Source organism: Bos indicus, chromosome 5 (assembly GCF_029378745.1).
Source record: "Bos indicus isolate NIAB-ARS_2022 breed Sahiwal x Tharparkar chromosome 5, NIAB-ARS_B.indTharparkar_mat_pri_1.0, whole genome shotgun sequence".
NCBI lineage: Eukaryota > Metazoa > Chordata > Mammalia > Artiodactyla > Bovidae > Bos > Bos indicus.
In genome coordinates, this window is record NC_091764.1 from 74,733,532 (window position 1) to 74,751,141 (window position 17,610).

At 45.6% G+C, this 17,610-nt stretch overlaps 1 protein-coding gene across 5 annotated transcripts in view; it reads left to right on the plus strand.

Moving 5' to 3' along the window:
• LOC109559516 (apolipoprotein L2-like) overlaps positions 1-17,610 on the plus strand; it is a 44,825-nt gene that overhangs the window by 9,599 nt on the left and 17,616 nt on the right. For 2 of the 5 annotated variants that reach the window (XM_070789723.1, XM_019961317.2), the window contains one exon: positions 15,259-15,367. In XM_070789723.1, coding sequence (XP_070645824.1) covers positions 15,337-15,367 — 31 coding nt within the window. In that variant the 5' untranslated portion in view covers positions 15,259-15,336. The other 3 variants (XM_070789722.1, XM_070789721.1, XM_070789724.1) reach the window with 3 other exon arrangements.

Below are 17,610 nucleotides of genomic sequence, written 5' to 3' on the forward strand. Positions count from 1 at the left end.
TAGCATCATTCCCTCCAAAGAAATCCCAGAGCTGATCTCCTTCAGAATGGACTGGTTGGATCTCCTTGCAGTCCAAGGGACTCTCAAGAGTCTTCTCCAACACCACAGTTCAAAAGCATCAATTCTTCGGCGCTCAGCCTTCTTCACAGTCCAACTCTCACATCCATACACGACCACTGGAAAAGCCTTGACTAGACGGACCTTTTTTGGCACCTTTGTAGGACACCCACACTGTCATGCAATTAGCATCACCCTCCATTCACAGAATGTTTTACATCAAAAGAGAAACTCTGTCCCCATTAAACAGTAACACCCTACTCTCCCTCCCTTCCACCCCTGACAGGCACCTCTGAATCCTTGGTCTTTGTGAATTTGACTCCTCTCAGGAACTTATTTGAGTAGAGTCATACAGTGTTTGTCCTTTTGTGACAAACTTTTTTTTTCCTTTTGACTGTGGTGAAAGGGTGTGCTAAATCCTCACCTTGATTTGAGTCTGCAGCCCCCTTGGTGGCTCTACTGTGAACTGGTGTTTATCGAGTCCAGGAATGTCCAGTGTCCATTCTGCATCAGAAGACCTTTATGATAACCTGCCCATCACTTAAATGGATGTTTAACTGAGTTCTTCTTCTCACTGTGGTTTTGCTTGGCTGTCAAACTAAAGTCATGCTAGTGAAAGAGAGAAGAGTTTATTGGGGAAAGAAATGACAGAAAAAGAACTTTAAACTAGGAGTGATATTTGCAAGTGGCAAATCTCAAACTTGGTTGGAATCTTGGCTCCTCCCCAGAAATCCGCTGCCTCGCCCCTCCCCTTATTTGCAAAGTCCGATCAGACTCCTGGCCTATGTTCCAGCGTGATTGTAAGACCAAACCATAGTGTGTGGCCCTCAAGGGTGACACCCATCACTCCTCTGTGTCTCCTTCTAAGGCTAGGGGAGGTGACCACGATGACACAGGGACATTTCCTGGGATGAAGTTGCCCAGATGGAAGGTCAGGCAGGCCTCCCTGGTGAGGGGGAATCCAGCCCCACTGCCGTTCCTTCTGCTTGGGGCAAAGCAGAAAAGTCCACCAGCAGTCCAGCTGCACGACTCTCGGGCTCTGGGACCTTTACTTCTCAGTTTCTTCATCTGAGAAATGGAGCTGACGCTTCCTAGAGCTGATGTGAGAGTAAAACAGGCAAGGTGTGGACAGTGCCTGCACAGAGTGGGGGACACGTTTGGCCCTCCATACACCTCGGCTCTTTGCTGAATATCCAAACAGGAATTAAGACTGGCTTTCTGTTGTAGACTTTCTGAGTTGCCAGGTCCCTAGCCTTCCTCCATTTGGAGAAAAGAGGCCTGTAGTCAAGTGCAAATAAGTCAGGGAACAAAGAGCAATGTGCTCTCAGCCCTTTGCATGAACTTGGCATTCATCCAGATAGCCTTGACTACCAAGTCTGGAAAAGGTCAGTTTTCATTCCAATCCCAAAGAAAGGCAATGCCAAAGAATGCTCAAACTACCACACAATTGCACTCATCTCACACGCTAGTAAAGTGATGCTCAAAATTCTCCAAGCCAGGCTTCAGCAATATGTGAACCATGAACTTCCTGATGTTCAAGCTGGTTTTAGAAAAGGCAGAGGATCCAGAGATCAAATTGCCAACGTCTGCTGGATCATGGAAAAAGCAAGAGAGTTCCAGAAAAACATCTATTTCTGCTTTATTGACTATGCCAAAGCCTTTGACTGTGTGGATCACAAGAAACTGTGGAAAATTCTGAAAGAGATGGGAATACCAGACCACCTGATCTGCCTCTTGAGAAATCTGTATGCAGGTCAGGAAGCAACAGTTAGAACTGGACATGAAACAACAGACTGGTTCCAAATAGGAAAAGGAGTATATCAAGGCTATATATTATTACCCTGCTTATTTAACTTATATGCAGAGTATATCATGAGAAACGCTGGACTGGAAGAAACACAAGCTGGAATCAAGATTGCCGGGAGAGATATCAATAACCTAAGATATGCAGATGCCAACCTTATGGCAGAAAGTGAAGAGAAACTAAAAAGCCTCTTGATGAAAGTGAAAGTGGAGAGTGTAAAAGTTGGCTTAAAGCTCAATATTCAGAAAACGAAGATCATGGCATCCAGTCCCATCACTTCATGGGAAATAGATGGCGAAACAGTGGAAACAGTGTCAGACTTTATTTTTTTGGGCTCCAAAATCACTGCAGATGGTGACTGCAGCCATGAAATTAAAAGACACTTACTCCTTGGAAGGAAAGTTATGACCAACCTAGATAGCATATTCAAAAGCAGAGACATTACTTTGCCAACAAAGGTTCGTCTAGTCAAGGCTATGATTTTTCCTGTGGTCATGTATGGATGTGAGAGTTGGACTTTGAAGAAAGCTGAGCACCGAAAAATTGATGCTTTTGAACTGTGGTGTTGGAGAAGACTCTTGAGAGTCCCTTGGACTGCAAGGAGATCCAACCAGTCCATTCTGAAGGAGATCAGCTCTGGGATTTCTTTGGAAGGAATGATGCTAAAGCTGAAACTCCAGTACTTTGGCCACCTCATGCGAAGAGTTGACTCATTGGAAAAGACTCTGATGCTAGGAGGGATTGGGGGCAGGAGGAGAAGGGAACGACAGAGGATGAGATGGCTGGATGGCATCACTGACTCGATGGACGTGAGTCTGGATGAACTCCGGGAGTTAGTGATGGACAGGGAGGCCTGGCGTGCTGCGATTCATGGGGTCGCAAAGAGTCGGACACGACTGAGCGACTGAACTGAACTGAACCAAGGCTGGGCTTCCTCAGGCGAGTTGCCTGAGGGCACTAGCGCCTAAAGATACTAGTATTGTCGCTATCAGCAGGGTTCAATCTAGAGGGACTTGATCAAAAAGGTGGGGTTGGGGTGTGGACAGAGTGGCTGAGGGGTGGACTTGGGACCCTCTCCCAGGTACCCTGTGAGCAGAGCTGGGGACGGTGGACTCTGCAGGGAAGGATCCTGGAGGGCTTCTCAGAGGAAGTGATAACAGATTTGGGCTTTCTAGGAAGTATGATTTTTCTGGGTGGTAGGAGTAAATGTCCGTGGCAGAAGGAATTGCATGAGCAAATGCCTAGAACCCACATAGGTGTGGCCCTCAGGAGCAGCAATATGACCAGTATGCAGTGAGCAGCTGGTATGTTCCGGGAGACTGTGCCAAGTGATTCTGGCGCAAAGGTAAATAAGGCAGGCAGGCTGGTGAGTAGGTGGAAAGGGTGGAAGGAGCCAGGAAGAAGTTCATAGAGTGGAGGAGTGATTGACCAAGGGTTTCACAGTCAATTGGTGGCAGGTCTTCCATCGTGAAGCTTGAGACAGGGTGGACCGTGCCCAGAAGGACCTGCATGTCAGGACTGTTTTTCTAAGAGCATCAGCAAGGAGGATGAGAATAGCTCAGGGTGGGGCCTGGTGTGCAGGGTGTTTGTTTGACCTGAGCCACTCAGAGATGAGGGTTTCACTTTCCCTTTCAGTTCTCCAGGTATATCTGGGCCCAGAGGTCGTGTGTCGTTATTGCAGAGTCAAAAAGCTGGTAGCTGCTTTGCATAGCTGAGAACAACTGGATCTTGTTTACATTCAGCCAGAGAAGATTTCTGGGTAAGCAGGCAGGGTAGGACCCCCCACCCCCCATCTCCCCATCCTCAGGATGACGGTCTGCTGATGGTCACTAATTGACAGAAGAAAGGAAATGGAAGCTCAGAAAGGTGAGGTCATGGCCGACATGGTGGGTTAAGCAGGAGTAGAGCCTGGTTGTGGAGGCAAGTGAGTCTGATGGCTTCCTCCCACCCCTTGGGCCCCTAAACAGTGCAGAGGGAGGGTGACACCTGCTCAGATGGGCTCAGCTCAGGATGTGGACTTCTGAGACATGAGCGGTGACCCCAGAAGGAAGGTGAGTGTTGGGGGTGAGTGTTGGGAAATTTGGAGGAAGCAGAGGGGGTGAAGGAGGGCAGGGGGGTCAGAACCCTTCCTCCTTGTGGCCTGGCCACCTTGATGTTTCCCCCAGGGTGCTGTGCTGAGGCCAGTGGGGCAAAGGATTTCTTTTGAGATATAAGGAAGCCAGGTTTCATCACCTACCCTTTGACCCCTGCTTCCTAAATGCCTGCTCAGAGCCAGGCCCTGGGGGAAACTGAGGCCTGCAGAAGGACAGGAGAGCAAACGGGGAGATGCAGGGCACTGTCTTTCTGTGCTCAGTGGGCCTCAGCTCAGGATGTAGGTGATGGGTGGCCCTGTGTAGGGAAGATGGCCCAGCAGACAAAGTGAGAAGGGCTCACTGCACGATGCCCACATTAAGATCCTGGCTTTGCCATCTTAAAATAAAAACCCCAACAGTAGACAGGTCAGTATAACAGGAGGGACATGAGCTTAGATCTATGTGTTTTACAGGCAGAAACAATCCTAGAAACTTTTGGTTTATTAAAATTACAGTATTCCTCTCACATACCCATGTCAGAAGCACTGGTCTCAGCCTCGTCTCTGCCCACCGAGAGCTGTGTGACCCTGGGCAAGTCAGCTCCTCGGGAATCGTTTGCTCAGATTTCATATTCAACTTTTAAAAAACTAATTTCAGTCTTTTCATGTGGATTTTAGGCTGTGTGTTGGGGATGCTCACCTTTGTGTACAGGAAATAATGCAAAAAGTGTCTGCTGCTCTCCCATTGTATTCTGGCCTGCTTTATGGTGTCCATGGCAATATTTAATTTTTAAGAGGTCATATAAATCAGACTTTTCTTTATGGCTCTGGGATTTGTGTCTTAATGAGAAAGGTTTCCTCAAATCAACATTATTTCTAACATTTTTTTTTTTCCAGTACCTTTGTAGTTTTTTTTCTTTCTGGTTTACATTTAGATCCCTTTGGAGTCACTGATTGATTGATTAGAATCTTTTTGTTTCTTCCTCTTCCTCCTTCCCTCCTTGATATTTTCCTTCTTTGTCTTCTCATTCAAAAGAACATATTTAATGGGTACATTTCACAGTCACAAATGAACACACCCTTTTATGTGCCTTCAAAAGAGCATTCATTGCAGTCAGAAAATGACTCCTCCCTCCTCCCCTCACAAAGTTTTAGACAGCAGTTAGGGAACAGAGAGCAGAGGCTGGAGAGAGCTGGGCTGCGCACCCAGACCTGGCCCAGACACCCTGTGGGAGGAGAGACTTTGGAATGTCCAGCTTAAGGCTCAGGCCAGTATCAGATTTTAGATAAGACCCATATTTCCCCCCAATTCTCTCTTCTTTCTCCTCCTATAAAAATATCATGGCTGGAGTAAGGAGACATGAGGAAATACACGTGTCTCCTGCTACCTGAAAGTACAGTGTTCCTACAAAAGCTTTTCTAAACCAAGATGGCGTAGGGAATAGACCATGTAGGTTTCACTACACAGGGTGATCTTTTGGAAAGCAAGGGATGCCCATATATGGAAACACTCAGAAATCTGATAGTGCTGTCTGTCAGAAAGGGCCTTTCATCAAGACAGACAAGGAAAACAAATAGAATTACTGCCGCACAGGTAAAACAAGAGCTGTGCTGTGTCTTTGAGAAGCTGGTTGTTTCACGTCACTGTAACAGGTCCCACACCTTGTATTTCAGCCAGGCTGTGCCCAGGAGGGTGGAGGGAGCCCCAGAGGCCCTGGAGCAGGAGGAGCAGCAGAGAAGAGACAAGGCCCCTGCCTGGTGCTGGGAGCTAAAGAAACTCCACACAAATAGACCCACAGGCAGGAAAGTGCAAGATTCCAGGGGGCCCTAGAGAGGAACTGGGGGAGACAGCAAGGGAAGGAGGATTTGGAGCTGGGCCTCCAAGGTCAGGTAACATTTCACCTGGTGAGGCAGGTGGGGAAATGTCTCACCACCTGCAGGGGGAGGGGCAGCCTGAGCGAAGGCCTGGAGGCTGGGGGGAAATTAGAGTCCAGGGAGCTGGGAGTACTCAAGGCCCCTGGATCATGCTCTGAGAAGGCAGGAAGGTGAGGAAGACAGGAGTAGGAGCATCAGGAGGGCCTGGGTGTCGGGCTAAGGACTTTGAACTTGATCTTGCCATAACCGCTCCTTTCCCTGCCTAAGGATGATGCCCTGAAGTCACATGGAGGGAGATGTTTGGTAGAATCTCTGTCTGAGGACTTCCCTGGTGGCTCAGACGGTAAAGCATCTGTCTACAATGCGGGAGACCTGGGTTCGATCCCTGGGTCGGGAAGATCCCCTGGAGAAGGAAATGGCAATCCACTCCAGTACTATTGCCTGGAAAATCCCATGGACAGAGGAGCCTGGTAGGCTACAGTCCATGGGTTGGAAAGAGTCAGATACGACTGAGCGACTTCACTTTCACTTTCTGTCTGCCCACAGGAAGAGAAGGGCTCTGTGTCCAGCCATGCAGTTGGGCAGGAATGGGCTTCTCTGCAGTCCTCCCTTTTCTCAGAAACAGCCCTTTGGGAAAGGGACCAATCAGAGGCTAACAGAGGAGGACGCTCCAGATAAGAATCCAGCAGAGGGAGCACCATCAGCATTCACAGGCAGCTGAGGCCCCAGACAAGGGTCAGGACCAGGACAAGAATGGGAGGGAAAGACGGAAGGATGAGGTGGAGGGTCCACATGCATTTACAAGTGTTTGGCATCATCCAGATCAGTCCTTTCTGCCCGCACCCTCCTCCTCTCTCTTCCTTGGCTCTTGGTCCTTGTGTTTCACAGTTTCAGTTGGCTGCCCTGGCTCCCAGGGTCCTGCAGCTTCGAGGCAGAGAAGGACACAGAGGCCAGCCAGCTGTCCTCTCCCTCCTTCCCTTACAGCAGGAGCCCCCAGACCCCTCAGCTGTCTTCCCCTGTGTGTCATTCAGCAGGACAGGGTCATACAGACACCCTTCAACATAGAGCAGCCCAGAAAACACATCCCTGATGTTCAGGCCCTGAGAAGAGAGGCAGAAGGGTCCAGGGTGAAGGTGAGTGGCACTGGAGGAGGTAGAATTTCAGGAGAGCAGGTGGGCGTGAGGAGCATTCAAGGCCAAAGGAACATTGTGTGTTAAGATCTAGACTGAGAACAAAGAGCAGCAGCTGGAAATGGAGCAGTCAGGGAATAAGCAGAGCAGGGGTGGCTTGGACAGAGAAAGGAAGCTGCTTGGAGGTGGGCCTGCCTGTGTGAATTCTCTCCCATCCACACAGTCAGTGCCTCCAGCCTCCGCCACCAGGCATACTCCCTAGTGAACAAGCTGATGGTTACTCTTCCTGAAGGGTAACCCTGGCTATTGCAGAGAGAAAGTGTTAGAAACAAAGATGCTAGGATGGGGGCTCAGGTAAGGAGATTTAGGGGAGGCGCTAAGGAAATAGAGCTGCTCTAGATTGGATGCTGCAGAGTAGGGGACCAGCAAGAATACTGGTTCGGGTTGCCATTTTCTTCTCCAGGGGTTCTTCCCAACCCAGGGACTCAACCCACGTCTCTTGAGTCTTGCGTCTCCTGCATTACCACTGAAAGTGAAAGTCTCTCAGTTGTGTCCAATTCTTTGTGACCCCATGGACTGTAGCCTGCCAAGCTCCTCGATCCATGGGATTTTCCAGACAAGGATACCGGAGTGGGTTGCCATTCCCTTCTCTAGAGGATCTTCGTGCTTTTTAGCCTTTATGTCTCCCTTTCTAGCCACACTTTCTCTAAAGTCCTCTCATTTAAATATTACTATGAACTCATGGCCTTTCACAGACTCAACCTGGCCCAATGAAACATGTTTATGGTAATCATTATCTTTTTATTTATTATCATCATTATATGTGGGTGCCCCTTTGAGTAGCAGAGATGCCGATCTGTGGAGCTCACCTCCCCTGCAAGGGGTCTTCCTTCCTTTGAGTGGACAGAAGGAAGCTCATGGGTGCACATGTGGGCAGGCAAGATGCTGCTGGACAATGTGTCTGTTTAAAGCCACAGTTCACACTGATTATTCTGGTTTAACCCTGTTATCATTCTTACTTTCCTAGAGAAGTTGGTTTCATCAACACGAACATGTTTCCTACACTGACAGTTGTCACAGCAGGAGTCAGGCTTATTTCTTGTTGGCACTTAATTCAACCACCTGCAATCATCTTTAAGGTGGTGGTACTAGAAATCACCCCATTTTGTGGGTTACTGACTGCTATAAAGTGACTGCTGCTGTCTTAGAGTTCAGTTCAGTTCAGTTCGGTTCAGTCGCTCAGTCGTGTCTGACTCTTTGCGACCCCATGAATCGCAGCACGCCAGGCCTCCCTGTCCATCACCAACTCCCAGAGTTCACTCAGACTCACGTCCATCAAGTCAGTGATGCCATCCAGCCATCTCATCCTCTGTCGTCCCCTTCTCCTCCTGCCCCCAATCCCTCCTAGCATCAGAGTCTTTTCCAATGAGTCAACTCTTCACATGAGGTGGCCAAAGTACTGGAGTTTCAGCTTTAGCATCACTCCCTCCAAAGAAATCCCAGGGCTGATCTCCTTCAGAATGGACTGGTTGGATCTCCTTGCAGTCTAAGGGACTCTCAAGAGTCTTCTCCAACACCACAGTTCAAAAGCATCAATTCTTCGGTGCTCAGACTTCTTCACAGTCCAAGTCTCACATCCATACATGACCACAGGAAAAACCATAGCCTTGACTAGATGGACCTTTGTTGGCAAAGTAATGTCTCTGCTTTTTAATACGCCATCTAGGTTGGTCATAACTTTCCTTCCAAGGAGTAAGCGTCTTTTAATTTCATGGCTGCAGTCACCATCTGCAGTGATTTTGGAACCCCCCAAAACAAAGTCTGACACTGTTTCCACTATTTCCCCATCTATTTCCCATGAAGTGATGGGACCAGATGCCATGATCTTCGTTTTCTGAATGTTGAGCTTTAAGCCAACTTTTTCCACTCTCCACTTTCACTTTCATCAAGAGGCTTTTTAGTTTCTCTTCACTTTCTGCCATAAGGGTGGTGTCATCTGCATAGCTGAGGTTATTGATATTTCTCCCAGCAGTCTTGATTCCAGCTTGTGTTTCTTCCAGTCCAGCATTTCTCATGATGTATTCTGCATATAAGTTAAATAAGCAGGGTGACAATATACAGCCTTGACGTACTCCTTTTCCTCTTTGGAACCAGTCTGTTGTTTCATGTCCAGTTCTAACTGTTGCTTCCTGACCTGCATACAGATTTCTCAAGAGGCAGATCAGGTGGTCTGGTATTCCCATCTCTTTCAGAATTTTCCACAGTTTCTTGTGATCCACACAGTCAAAGGCTTTGGCATAGTCAATAAAGCAGAAATAGATGTTTTTCTGGAACTCTCTTGCTTTTTCCATGATCCAGTGGGTGTTGGCAATTTGATCTCTGGATCCTCTGCCTTTTCTAAAACCAGCTTGAACATCAGGAAGTTCACAGTTCACATATTGCTGAAGCCTGGCTTGGAGAATTTTGAGCATTACTTGACTAGCGTGTGAGATGAGTGCAATTGTGCGGTAGTTTGAGCATTCTTTGGCATTGCCTTTCTTTGGGATTGGAATGAAAACTGACCTTTTCCAGTCCTGTGGCCACTGCTGAGTTTTCCAAATGTGCTGGCATATTGAGTGCAGCACTTTCACAGCATCATCTTTCAGGATTTGAAATAGCTCCACTGGAATTCCATCACCTCCACTAGCTTTGTTCATAGTGATGCTTTCTAAGGCCCACTTGACTTCACATTCCAGGATGTCTGGCTCTAGGTGAGTGATCACACCATCGTGATTATCTGGGTCATGAAGATCTTTTTTGTACAATTTTTCTGTGTATTCTTGCCACCTCTTCTTAATATCTCCTGCTTCTGTTAGGTCCATACCATTTCTGTCCTTTATCGAGCCCATCTTTTCATGAAATGTTCCCTTGGTATCTCTAGTTTTCTTGAAGAGATCTCTAGTCTTTCCCATTCTGTTGTTTTCCTCTATTTCTTTGCATTGATCGCTGAAGGAGGCTTTCTTATCTCTTGCTATTCTTTGGAACTCTGCATTCAGATGCTTATATCTTTCCTTTTCTCCTTTGCTTTTCACTTCTCTTCTTTTCTCAGCTATTTGTAAGGCCTCCCCAGACAACCATTTTGCTTTTTTGCATTTCTTTTCCATGGGGATGGTCTTGATCCCTGTCCCCTGTACAATGTCACGAATCTCATTCCATAGTTCATCAGGCACTCTATCAGATCTAGTCCTTTAAATCTATTTCTCACTTCCACTGTATAATCATAAGGGATTTGATTTAGGTCATACCTGAATGGTCTAGTGGTTTTCCCTATTTTCTTCAATTTCAGTTGAATTTGGCAATAAGGAGTTCATGATCTGAGCCACAGTCAGCTCCTGGCCTTGTTTTTGCTGACTATATAGAGCTTCTCCATCTTTGGCTGCAAAGAATATAATCAATCTGATTTCGGTGTTGACCATCTGGTGATGTCCATGTGTAGAGTCTTCTCTTTGTTGTTGGAAGAGGGTGTTTGTTATGACCAGTGCATTTTCTTGGCAAAACTTTATTAGTCTTTGCCCTCTTCATCCGTATTCCAAGGCCAAATTTGCCTGTTACTCCAGGTGTTTCTTGACTTCCTACTTTTCCATTCCAGTCCCCTATAATGAAAAGGACATCTTTTTTGGGTGTTAGTTCTAAAAGGTCTTGTAGGTCTTCATAGAACCATTCAACTTCAGCTTCTTCAGCGTTACTGGTTGGGGCATAGACTTGGATTACTGTGATATTGAATGGTTTGCCTTGCAACGAACAGAGATCATTCTGTCGTTTTTGAGATTGCATCCAAGTACTGCGTTTCGGACTCTTTAGTTGACCACGATGGCTACTCCATTTCTTCTGAGAGATTCCTGCCCGCAGTAGTAGATATAATGGTCATCTGAGTTAAATTCACCCATTCCAGTCCATCTTAGTTCACTGATCCCTAGAATGTCGACATTCACTCTTGCCATCTCTTGTTTGACCACTTCCAGTTTGCCTTGACTCATGGACCTGACATTCCAGGTTCCTATGCAATATTGCTCTTTACAGCATCGGACCTTGCTTCTATCACCCGTCACATCCACAGCTGGGTATTCTTTTTGCTTTGACTCCATCCCTTAATTCCTTCTGGAGTTATTTCTCCACTGATCTCCAGTAGCATATTGGGCACCTACTGACCTGGGAGTTCCTCTTTCATTATCCTATCATTTTGCTTTTTCATACTGTTCATGGGGTTCTCAAGGCAAGAATACTGAAGTGGTTTGCCATTCCGTTCTCCAGTGGACCACATTCTGTCAGATCTCTCCACCATGACCCGCCTGTGTTGGGTTGCCCCACGAGCATGGCTTAGTTTCATTGAGTTAGACAAGGCTGTAGTCCTAGTGTGATTAGATTGACTAGTTTTCTGTGAGTATGGTTTTAGTGTGTCTGCCCTCTGACACCCTCTTGCAACACCAACCATCTTACTTGGGTTTCTCTTACCTTGGACGAGGGGTATCTCCTCACCGCCGCCCCTCCTGACCTTCAACGTGGGATAGCTCCTCTAGGCCCTCCTGCGCCCGCGCAGCCACAGCTCCTTGAATGTGGGGTTGGTCCTCCGGGCCGCCGCCCCTGGCCTGGGGCGTGGGGGCGCTCCTCCCGGCTGCCGCCCCTGACCTTGGACTCAGGGTAGCTCCTCTTGGCCATAGCAGTCTGGCACTCTCGGCCGCTGCCCCTCACCTCGGACGTGGGATAACTCCTCTTGGCCGCCGCCCTTCGGGCATGGGGTCCTCCCATGTTGGGTCTGCCCCAACAATCCAAATCCTAAGTGCATATGGTTAAAATAGATCAATTTGTACAGAGGGGTCTGCTCATTCCTTCCCAAGGAAAAGCTATGTCTTTAGATAGCTAATCAATGTCTTTAAATGATATTACTACATTGGGAAGTGGAATAGTGTGAGAATGTGTGCTCAGGAGACAGGAACCTGGACTTGGATTCTGGCTCTAGCACTAACTGTGTGCTTTGAGTAAATTGCTTCACATCGCTGAGCTTCTGCTTCCTTTTTTACAGGGTCATTATGAGAACTAAAAGCAAGTGAATGCCTACCAAGCACTTGGAATGGTGCAAAGAGAGAAGTCATCGACCACGATAGCTAATACATATTAGATACTGCATTTTTCTTTTTCATGATTTAAAATTTTTGTTATTATTTATTTCTTACTGGGAAAAATAATGATTTCATTTGTTTGTATACTTTTTCTTATACCTTTCCCCACTCTCTCCTAATATCATTTTTTTATCACTAAGTTTGTACCCTCTTTTAGAAAACTTTGTAATTGTAAGCCCTTTGTTTACTCCTTTATTTCTTAAGCTCTCAACTGAAGCCAGGATTTCTTGACTCTCTGTTTTGTAAAATGAAATATTAATCCTCATCCTCCCTTCAGTGCTTCAGCTCCCAACTTATAGCAGTGTGCCTTAATTTTTATAGTGATTAACAAGTAGATTCATTTATAATGTTTAAATAGTCTTTTATCTTAAAAGATAAAAATCATAAAATAATGAATAGAAATGAAATACCAACTGTAAAATTTTGAGTCACTTATTGTAACTTTCTAAAAGTCTGGTGAAGGGTGAAGGCTGCTGTGAATGTGGGATGGGACATGGGGGTGGGGGGCTTGTCCCCTGCTCTCCCCTCAGCCTCCCTCTCATCTTGCTCCCTCTGGGGCTCTGCCCAGCAGACCGTTCTTCTCTACTGTGAACTCTCCCTGTTTCTCTCCCTCTACTGCACTCCTCTTTATTCAGCTATCACTTCTCCGTCCGATGAGTCTTCAAACATTTGTTGAAGCTTCTGGTCTCCTGTTGCCCCCATGCTTGTTTTTATTAGCAGAAGAGGGAGGAGAGGGAGGCTATGGGTTCTTGAGCCCGGTGAGGAGGTTGGAATCCAGTCTACCAAGGGCAAGACTTCTGACCTTGGGCGAGTCATGTAACATCTGTGAGTCAGCTTCCATATCTGTAAATACTGATACAATGTACATATCTCAAAGGTTAATGAAATGAAATACGAGTTATCATTGGTAAAGTTTTACAGCAAATAATAATGCAGAGCAAAGACCACAAACACAAGTCACTCTTATCAATAGCTGTTATTATACCTGTAAGTATCTTTACTATCATTTAATTCAGGTCTTGGCAGAGGTAGTTAAAAAGTGCTCTTTAAAAATGTGGCTAAATAATTGGAGAAGGAAATGGCAACCCACTCCAGTGTTCTTGCCTGGAGAATCCCAGGGACAGAGGGGTCTGGTGGGCTGCCGTCTATGGGATCGCACAGAGTCAGACACGACTGAAGTGACTTAGCAGCAGCAGCAGCAGCAGGTATTGGACAAAGTACAGCAATGCATTAACTATGTAACCTTCAGGAGAGCCCAAGGCAACAGTATCATTACTATTATCTTTGTTTTTTAACAAATGGGGAAACTGAGCCCAAGAGAAGTTAAATAACTTGCTCAAAGCTAATAAATGATGGGCTGGGACTTAAAATGATTTGGTTCTAACCTCAACGCTAGTATTCTTAATTATTATGATTGACCACCTCTACATGATGAATGTAAATGATCCCAATAAAAATGTCAGAAGTTTTATTTAAAAAAAAAATGTGGCTAAATATAGTCAACATTTGCTATCTTCCTTCACCTCCCAAGGCAATACAATCACAAAAAGAACCAAAATAGTCTCTATATAAATATCTGAGTTTTTTATTTTATTATCCAAAATTTAATCTTTTATTTAATATTATATATTCTGATTCAATAATAATCTTAAGTGTTTACCATGGGTAAAATTTTAAATTAATTTAAAGTATAACTGAATTTATAATAACATTAGGATTTAGCATTAATCAAAGAATGGATATCATTAATTGAGCTAAACATAAATAGAATTGAAATATATCCCAAAATATCTGGATCTTTTGTTTTAAAAAGTCAATTGAGAATAAGTACATTTGAAAGGATGGGTACTCTCATATATTATGCGTGAGAATGTAAATTGCTATAATTTGTTTGCGTAACAGTTTGGTGCTAGGCACAAAAATTTTTTAGGTGTTCATGCCTTCTAATCCAGAGAAAGCAATGGCACCCCACTCCAGTACTCTTGCCTGGAAAATCCCACGGATGGAGGAGCCTGGTGGGCTGCAGTCCATGGGGTCACTAGGAGTTGGAAACGGCTGAGCGACTTCACTTTCACTTTTCGCTTTCATGCATTGGAGAAGGAAATTGCAACCCACTCCAGTGTTCTTGCCTGGAGAATCCCAGGGATGGGGGAGCCTGGTGGGCTGGCATCTATGGGGTTGCACAGAGTCGGACATGACTGAAGCGACTTAGGAGCAGCAGCAGCCTTCTAATCTAGTGATTATACTTCTAGAAATAGCTTAAGGAAACAGTCTCAAATACAGGTGAAGATTTTTACAAGGAGAATGTTCTTTGCACTATTATTTACATAAAAGAATTAGAAATAGCCTAAAAGTCCACTAGTCAGGGGAGGACAGTAGAGGGGGTAGGGCACCATCGGGGTCCTCAGCCACCCAGGAGAGGGATACAAGAATTGGGGCAGAGTCAGAGGGACTCCAGGTTCTTGTGGGATAAAGGGCCTTGTAGAAGCAAGGAGGGTGCAGACTGTGGGAGCTGTATCATCAGGAACTTTGTCAAGGCAGAGACTCAAGCACAGGAGCAAGACATCCTTTTAATTAAGAAGAGTTATTTTCCAATAAGCATAAATCCACAATTATATATATATATTTTACATTAAAGGGAGTAGAGCATAGTCATCACAAACCTGGGATTTGGATCAGAAACACTTAGGTTCAAGTCCAGGCTCCGGTAGCAACATAAAAACCGGCTGACCTAAGTTTAGGTGAGTTTCAGGAGCCTGCACGTCATAGACAATGGACCAATATTAGTTATTACCAATTCATAAGCACAAGTGTTCCCAACCTCACATAATTTCCAGAGTATTCCCTCCCTATCTGTTTTTCTGTCTCTGGTTTTATTGCTTTTATAACTTCGCAGATGGCTGTCTCCTGTCTGATTATCCTCTCCTTGTGCCCCAATAGGAGATCAGGATTTTGAGTTGGCTTGGAGGGAGGTGGTAGGAGGATGAGTAACTTTTCTTAACTAGCAGCCAGCAGAGCACAGGAGACAGAGAAACATGCCAGGTTAAGCCCCCAGTGGCATTTGTGGACATCCCAGGGGAAGCTGCCAGAGACCTCGCCCCTCACTGCTCCCTGCAGCCGCTGCTCACTATTGATGGAGTCCATAGTCTGTTTTCTCTTTCCCAGGGGTGAAGCATCACCTCCTTCCAGCCCGACCCAGACAAGGAGCTGAAGGAAGATCTCTGAGACCCAGCTGCTGCCATCATGAGCTCAGAAGACCGTAGGAAAAGCTCAGGTAATCAGCTGCCTCGTCTGTGACTGGTTTCTACTTGTGATCCAGAACTGGGGGTGGTGTTGAGAGATTGTTGCTGAGCCGTTAAAGATGCCAGGATTCTTGGCCTCTGGAGGAGAGGAATTCAATCCGGGGCCAGTGACAAGGTGTGATGGCTCAGAGCTTTAGTGTAATACAGATTCATTGAAGTGTAAAAGAGATAGAAAAAGCTTCTGACATAGACATCAGAAGGGGACAGAGAGAGTACCCCCCTGCTGGCCTTTAGCAGGAAGATATATACATACTCAGTTCAGTTCAGTTCAGTCACTCAGTCATGTCCGACTCTTTGTGACTCCATGAATCGCAGCACACCTGGCCTCCCTGTCCATCACCAACTCCCGGAGTTCACTCAAACTCACGTACATCGAGTCAGTAATGCCATCCAGCCATCTCATCCTCTGTTGTCCCCTTCTCCTCCTGCCCATAATCCCTCCCAACATCAGAGTCTTTTCCAATGAGTCAACTCTTCACATGAGGTAGCCAAAGTACTGGAGTTTCAGCTTTAGCATCATTCCTTCCAGAGAAATCCCAGGGCTGATCTCTTCAGAATGGACTGGTTGGATCTCCTTGCAGTCTAAGGGACTCTGAAGAGTCTTCTCCAATACCACAGTTCAAAAGCATCAATTCTTCGGCACTCAGCTTTCTTCACAGTCCAACTCTCACATCCATACATGACTATTGGAAAAACCATAGCCTTGACTAGACGGACCTTTGTTGGCAAAGTAATGTCTCTGCTTTTCAATATGCTATCTAGGTTGGTCATAACTTTTCTTCCAAGGAGTAAGCATCTTTTAATTTCATGGCTACAATCACCATCTGCAGTGATTTTGGAACCCCCCAAAACAAAGTCTGACACTGTTTCCACTGTTTCCCCATCTATTTCCCATGAAGTGATGGGACCAGATGCCATGATCTTCGTTTCTGAATGTTGAGCTTTAAGCCAACTTTTTCACTCTCCACTTTCACTTTCATCAAGAGGCTTTTTAGTTCCTCTTCACTTTCTGCCATAAGGGTGGTGTCATCTGGATATCTGAGGTTATTGATATTTCTCCCGGCAATCTTGATTCCAGCTTGTGCTACTTCCAGCTCAGCATTTCTCATGATGTACTCCGCATATAAGTTAAATAAGCAGGGTGACAATATACAGCCTTGATGTACTCCTTTTCCTATTTGGAACCAGTCTGTTGTTCCATGTCCAGTTCTAACTGTGCTTCCTGACCTGCATATAGGTTTCTCAAGAGGCAGATCAGGTGGCCTGGTATTCCCATCTCTTTCAGAATTTTCCACAGTTTCTTGTGATCCACACAGTCAAAGGCTTTGGCATAGTCAATAAAGCAGAAATAGATGTTTTTCTGGAACTCTTGCTTTTTCCATGATCCAGCGGATGTTGGCAATTTGATCTCTGGTTCCTCTGCCTTTTCTAAAACCAGCTTGAACATCTGGAAGTTCACGGTTCACCTGTTGCTGAAGCCTGGCTTGGAGAATTTTGAGCATTACTTTACTAGCGTGTGAGATGAGTGCAATTGTGCGGTAGTTTGAGCATTCTTTGGCATTGCCTTTCTTTGGGATTGGAATGAAAACTGACCTTTTCCAGTCCTGTGGCCACTGCTGAGTTTTCCAAATTTGCTGGCATATTGAGTGCAGCACTTTCACAGCATCATCTTTCAGGATTTGAAATAGCTCCACTGGAATTCCATCACCTCCACTAGCTTTGTTCATAGTGATGCTTTCTAAGGCCCACTTGACTTCACATTCCAGGATGTCTGGCTCTAGGTGAGTGATCACACCATCGTGATTATCTGGGTCATGAAGATCTTTTTTGTACAATTTTTCTGTGTATTCTTGCCACCTCTTCTTAATATCTCCTGCTTCTGTTAGGTCCATACCATTTCTGTCCTTTATCGAGCCCATCTTTTCATGAAATGTTCCCTTGGTATCTCTAGTTTTCTTGAAGAGATCTCTAGTCTTTCCCATTCTGTTGTTTTCCTCTATTTCTTTGCATTGATCGCTGAAGGAGGCTTTCTTATCTCTTCTTGCTATGCTTTAGAACTCTGTATTCAGATGCTTATATCTTTCCTTTTCTCCTTTGCTTTTCACTTCTCTTCTTTTCTCAGCTATTTGTAAGGCCTCCCCACACAGCCATTTTGCTTTTTTGCATTTCTTTTCCATGGGGATGGTCTTGATCCCTGTCTCCTGTACAATGTCAC